Genomic DNA, 6,871 nt, shown 5'->3' on the forward strand with positions numbered 1-6,871 from the left:
CCCCCTCCTTTCACCCTACATTCACGCACAGACCAAACAAACAAAGAAAGGCAAATATATAACAATAATAACTGTAACATCAGCAACAACTACCATAATGAATTGATCAGAGAATAAATTAAAACAAAATAACCATTATTTCACACACCTCCTTCGTTTTAAAAAAAAATCTAGAAATAGAAACAAAGTAGCAGTTGAGAATAGTAACTGCTTCCCTCCAAAAGATAATTCCCCGACGTTCGAATCGCGAGTAAACGTAGTATGTCGGTTAAATTCCGATCTGTACATAGACATTCTGCCTCCGAATATTGTACTTATTCATTATGTAGCATATGTACAAAATGTACAAATTATTGTACAACAGAGAAAAAAAGCGAGGAATTGTAACACATGTTTAAAGATGTAGCCTATAAGTGTTTAGTACGATATAGTTTCTAAAACTGAGAGGCGTCTGTATTGTTTCAACTTTTTCCTTCATACTGGCACTCCGAAGATGAAATAATAATGTTTCCAATGATAGCTTGTGAATGTATTTTACGCACCCCCCCCCTTTAATTATCATCAATTTTTTAAAAATGAATAAAGAAACAAATGTCGACAAAAATTTAGATCAACTAGACAGCTGGCTGCCTAGACCCTTCCAATGGCAACCAATTCAGACAGAGTAGGCTGTAGGCTGCATCAATGAAGTAGAAAGAAGGACAAAAACTGGATAAAATAGGTTTCCAATCATACGAATCGAACTCATGCCATTTAATTTCGACTTAAATTCGAAGAACCTTAACCTATCTATAATTTTTATTTCACCATAGGCCTCTGAACGAAAACATTTGTTTAGTTTTTAGTACGAGCTTTTCGGCACCTACAATATAAAAAACAGACAATACTAGTGCCGAAAATCGGATGTATTACTACCAGAAAGAAACTTTAAAGAAAATAAGGAGTAGCGATAAAGACGACAGATGTTTGATCAGAAAGAAGAAAAAAACTACACCAGATCACCTGCCGACCACCTACTACGAAAATATGTTTAAGAAAAAGAAGGCTACAATATATAGCACGAGAACCATAATGCAGCCTCTTCTTATTTATGTCTTCAAATACATTATAAATCATCATCATATATTCTTCCCTGTAAGCTGTATGTAACAAGCGTGAACTGCTGAGATCATGTGACTAGTGCTTCTCATCCAGTCTAAACTACAAGAATGTTTCAAAAAGAACAAACAAAGAATAGTCTCTTCTAATCCCAAGCTCAAACAAAACTCAAAGATGCAACAAAAAAATAATTGTAACAATAATAATAAAAGAGATATAACTAAAAATACATAGCTGTCTCATCTGACTGCGCTGATAACAAAGCAAATACGGTATTCATCGAAAAGAATAATCAAGCAGGACTTTTTTCTTTCAAAATGAAAGCGGTTGACTTCTACTAAGACTACTCTAAAATGAAATATAAGAATTAATTAATTAATGGTGATCATTACACACACACACACACACACACACACACACACACACACACACACACACACACACACACACACACACAACCCCCACCCCACACGCACACACGCACCAACATTTAAACTCATATACATACACATATACATGCAGACACTAAAGACATTCTAGATCTACCTTTCGTTGTTCCGGTGACTAGAATGTTCCAGCTCTGTGTTAATATACTTCGTCTCACAACAGCAGTGGTCCTAGGCGAAGTGCACACTGAAAACGAAAACAACAGTCTCAACATTATCGATACGGACGCATTTATACGTTGCTCTGATATCTTTTGCAGAAGCGCTCTACATTTGAATCGATCTACTTTTCCTGGAATTTCCACTTCACAGTCTATTTTAAGATAAATCTTTATTGTCTCAGATCCTGGCACATTGCTCTGATAAACTGCGCAGATATAGATCTAGATCTAGGTAAAACCTTATATCATTTTGGCCTTGACGGGAAATAGGCCTATATAATTTCGAAAATGAAACTGAAACAGATCTGCGAGAAACGTGTTGTTACGTAAGAAGCCACAAAGCAAATTTCCTGGAAAACACGATGAATCATGACGGCTTTACATTACGGTGCCCACTTAGGCCTATTGCTAGGTGGCAGCGTTTTAGTTTTAGTTTGAGTAAGAGTTTTACGGCAATTGCAACACAATAAGGTCATATAAGTGCCGAAAATTAGAGGTGTTACAAGAGAGTAACTAACACAAAAAAGAAGGAGGAGAGATCAGGACAATAGATGTTTGATAGGAAAGAAGGACCAAACCACACCAGAACACCCGCCACTCACCCACTTGGTTGCGTTTGCTGTGCCATTGTGTTCTCTGCTTTGTATCAGGAGCGTATCCACTAAAAACACTAAAACCTTGAGCAGACAAATAATAGAGGAATGAAAGGGGTTTGCCTGTTTCCTTACACGGTTGTGTCACAGTGTTTTTCGTACGTTCATTTATATAGCTGTTGTTGTAGTTGTCTTTACCGTTGTTGCTGCTGCTGTTGCTTCTGTTGCTGCTGTTGTTGCTGTTGCTGCTTCTGTTGCTACTGTTGTTGCTGCTGTTGCTGCTGCTTCTGCTGCTCCTGCTGCTCCTGCTGCTGCTGTTGCTGCCTGCTACTTTCTCTCCTGCTGTTGTTCTTGCTAATTCCGTTATTTCTGCTGTCTGAATTCTAGATCGTTATTCGTGATGTTCATGTTATTCTTTTAGACAGTAGCGGTTGTTGCCTCTACAGTGTTCATGTTTTGTATTTATATTCCTTTTCGTGTATTTCTCGCTCCCGCAGTTATTTTTGTTGGTTTTATTGCTGCTTTTATTGCCAGTATTATCATTTTCAAAATAGTGTAGACCCTACTTCTGTTGAGGTTGAATTGTGAACTATGAGTAGGCTATATCGCCTTAAGGCAGGAAAGGCGAGGGAACGTTTGGGGGAAGTTGGGGGGGGGGGGGGGGTTGCTAATCGGTTTTAGCTGATATTTTGAATATCTTACTTTCTTCAAAATCTTAAGAATATAATAGAAGAACGATTAAAATATGAACAGCCAGTTAGATTCTAGGAGTTAAAAAACAAATTAATAGACACACATATGCGCTCGCGCGCGCCACGCACACACGCGCACAAGCGCGCACGTACACAAACACACACATACATACATATAACACACACACACACACACACACACACACACACACACACACACACACACACACACATACACATATTATTATCTAGTATTTAATATCAGTTTAAACTTTAATGAGGTCTCATCGGGTGCGTAGACAATTAAAAATAATATGTTTTATTTAGCAGCTATATCCCTCGATGCCCTGAGATAAGTATCGCTTATCAAACATTGTTTCGAACTCAGAAATGAACGAAGTTGGGGAAGGACTCGTTTTTATTTCAAATTATGCTATAAAAAGAAAACAGAACATCTTTGTTCACCCGTAGAAAAAACAAAGAAGACGGGATTGGGTGCTGGGGTAAAGATTGCAATTTTATAATTAAATCAGTCTCGTGAGTTCAATTGGGTTTTATATGAAACTAATTGGCACTCTAGGGTAAGTACGTGGGAAAATGTATATCTCCGGAAATGTTACACAGAATTGCCAAATATCATAATATGTAACGAGTCTAATAGTTGGCCTACATGTTGGTATTTATTTTCATAATGAACTTACACGAAGGGTCCTGCAAGTAACGATTGAAAAAAAAATTAACAGCCTCTTGTGCAGGGATTCTTTGTTTTCCTATTTATTCAAACAACACAAAGTGTGACCTTTTAAACGTTTGCTATACATTAGACCTTCTAAATTTCAGCCCAATAAAAGTCCTCGTCTGTCGGCAAGGCTTCTGAATAGTCTGCCACACAGTTGGGGATGTTTCCACGGTGTTTACTCCTTTTTGTTGTAATCTAAAGAAAATATGCACGAGTTTTCTTCATTATTAAAGACATTTTCTTATTATATTGGCAAAGGGCTTTTCTTAAATCAGTAAAACTCTGATTTGTGGTACCACGCGTTTATGTAGAAAAAAAAGATTCCAAACGTCGAATTGTCAGACAAAAGTCTGAAGACTAATTTTTAAACTTTAGGGCTACTGTTTAACGTTTGCAAAAATAGAAAGATGGATACTGCACTAGATAACACCACTGCTGCTGTTGCGGGTGTGGAGGCACGTGTACAGGTGCAAGCATTAGGGCTCATAGACTACAACACCACAATCCTTCTCACAAAGGTCTTGTATGGCATCTGCATCCCTATAGCTTTCAGCGGAATCGTGATGAACACTGTCAACACTTTAGTATTTGCCCGCATTGGAATGAGAGACAGTGTGAACGTATCGTTTTTCGCCTTGTCCATCTCCGACTTGGTCTATTTGTCTTTTACTTTGTCATATCTCATCCCTAGCACACTGACAATAATTTCGGGCCGGCCAATCAAGTGGCTCCAGAGCCCTTACACGCTCAACTCCTACATCGTCTGGTATGCCGTTTTGTTCTACGACCTTTCCATCTTGATCACAACCTACATAGCCGTAGCCAGATGTTGCTGCGTCACCCTGGCTCTCCAGTTCAGGAGTTTCTTCACTCTGTCTAGGACTTACACAGTCCTGGGCGTTCTTTCCGTCGTATGCCTGGCTCTCCACATCCCACTGATCGCCTCACAGAATCTGCAATGGAAGACGGACAAGAAAACAAACACGACAAAGCTGACTCTAGTGCGCTCCGGTGCATATCCAGACGTCCAGTACTTCCATGACATCACAAACAGAAATGTTGTTCCCTACACATGTTTAGCCATCAATATCACCTGTCTCGCAGCTCTCACCTTTACTCTCAAATCAGCAACTCAGACCCGGAACATGATGGCTTCGAGCGCTCCCACGGATGACAACAGCGGAAAAAAACAGTCGAAGCTCAGCACCAAGGACATCCAAGTGGTCAAAGCTGTTTCTCTTGTGGCCGCCATGTTTGTATTTTGCTCCCTTCTCACCACCATAAAGGCTTTGGTCCGTCGTGCGATCCCAGAGTACGACAGTCGTGGTCAGTATAGAAACCTGTTTCAGCTTACTACGGGTGTGATGACGATATTCACCTACCTGAACGCCTCCGTCAATATAACAGTCTACTATCACTTTAACACCAAGTACAGACAATCCCTGATAGAGATTTTCTGCAAGGGAAAGAAACCTTGAGATCTGAACTACCCATACCGTGAAAGCAAAAAGTCATCTGATTTAATGAAACGTGTTGACTTCTGTTAATTTCTTTCATTTTTCCACTTTCAAAAGCTAGTACATGTACTAACAAATGTTTACGAATAGTCCCACCAACAGTTCAAGAAATCATCCCTGTTTCAATCCCAATGTTTTTCAAATAGATCCTCTTTGAAACACTCGTCTCAATTTTTGGAAATGGGGCCACTTGGGAACACTGTATTCTCTCATTTCTTATTTATTTAATGTTCATCTGCAGCTGTTACTTCGCCTCAGGTAATCTGCCTGTTATTTTTATTAAAAGCACTCTCTGTGGAGTAGACAGTCTTGAAATCCTGAACATTATTTTGATTTTACTTGTGCACGGCAGCATTTGTCAGAATCCATATTGGAAATAAATAAAAGTATACGAGTGGAAGATTTACAAAGCCCTCTGCAGCAATCGGTGCTTTGGACAACTAGAGAAAGAAAGCGTAATAAATAAACTCCTCACTTTATTAAGAGGTTCGTACACCGATGACAACAGTGGAAAATACGATTCAGTTCTAAGGGCGTCCAAGGGGGCATAAAGTTACTGAGTGAAGTGAGAGGTGGGTACTGATCTCTGGTACAGAGATAAGGAAAACAAACAAAGTAATTCTATGAAAATTGAAAGGTTCCAAACAAAATGTTTACGAAGAAATTCTTTAATAATACGGAATTGATATATTATTATTATTGATACGGAAAGAGCTGGAATTGAAGATATTAATATGACCAAAAGAGGAGAAGATGGAGACACTTAAGACCATTTTTTAGAATGCCAGAGACAAGATTGACCAAACAGACATGGTATTGGAGACCTGGGAAAAGAAAAAGGGGTAGACCAACTGGAAGTTACAGAAGCAAAATCAGCGATAAGACAATCACCCAGGGCGTAGATATTTCAAGATGTGAGGAGGTGGGACGAGGGACAGGCAAGTGTGGCATCGACTGTTTACTGTGAATGTACCTGACGGAAAAGGGAGAGAGTAAGTAACAGGAGCGGCTCTTTCGCTGGGCAAGTCTGGCGGCGTCGGTCACTTTTTGTCGGCTGTACAGTGGACAAGAGATTGATTGCTGATGACAATTGTTATTCAGTTTTAAGTAAATAAAATTAATACTATTTATCAACGTTCTAAAAACACTAGGCCGATTTGAAAGCGATCAAAGAGACAACAGGGTTTCGCTGGTGTGCTGTCGCACTACAGAGAATCGTTCTTTCATCTTTGTTTATCACGCCGGCTCGTAACTTTCATGTAAATCGCCTTCTGTCACGATGTGGAACTTGTCTACGCGAGGTCTCACCAAAAACAGCCCGCTTAGTGGTGACGGGTGACATCAGCCTTCCCAGGGAATTCAGCACAGAGCGCAAAGATGGCTTCTAATTGTCAGATGGCCTCTCTGTTACTTACAAAGGAAGGCCACGTCTGCTACACTACAAATACGTATTATTTTACATTATTTCGTCAGTGACATTTATCATTCAACCTGTCTCTTTTAACTGCCTGTACATCAGATAAATTGTCATCATAGTTCCAACTATTAATGCCTGTTGAATTTAAGCCAGTCATTTTTCTGTTTGGCGTTCTATTCGTCGCCTACTTCACTCCAGCCTAAAATAC

The 6,871-nt window shown here is 39.5% G+C and overlaps 2 protein-coding genes across 2 annotated transcripts in view; one reads left to right on the forward strand and one right to left on the reverse strand.

Annotated features, from left to right (window-relative positions):
- LOC101857597 (UMP-CMP kinase 2) overlaps positions 1 to 1,997 on the reverse strand; it is a gene marked incomplete at its 3' end in the record, with an annotated part of 7,900 nt that extends 5,903 nt beyond the window's left edge. Inside the window, 1 exon segment of the mRNA XM_005107679.3 lies at positions 1,645 to 1,997. Coding sequence (XP_005107736.2) covers positions 1,645 to 1,759 — 115 coding nt within the window.
- A 2,139-nt stretch (positions 1,998 to 4,136) lies between these two features.
- Positions 4,137 to 5,207, forward strand: LOC101859130. Its single transcript, XM_005107686.1, has one exon. The coding sequence runs from the start codon at positions 4,137 to 4,139 to the stop codon at positions 5,205 to 5,207; it is 1,071 nt and encodes a 356-aa protein (XP_005107743.1).
- The last annotated feature ends 1,664 nt before the right edge of the window (positions 5,208 to 6,871 follow it).

The sequence above is a fragment of the Aplysia californica genome, unplaced genomic scaffold (genome assembly GCF_000002075.1).
Source record: "Aplysia californica isolate F4 #8 unplaced genomic scaffold, AplCal3.0 scaffold00622, whole genome shotgun sequence".
NCBI lineage: Eukaryota > Metazoa > Mollusca > Gastropoda > Aplysiida > Aplysiidae > Aplysia > Aplysia californica.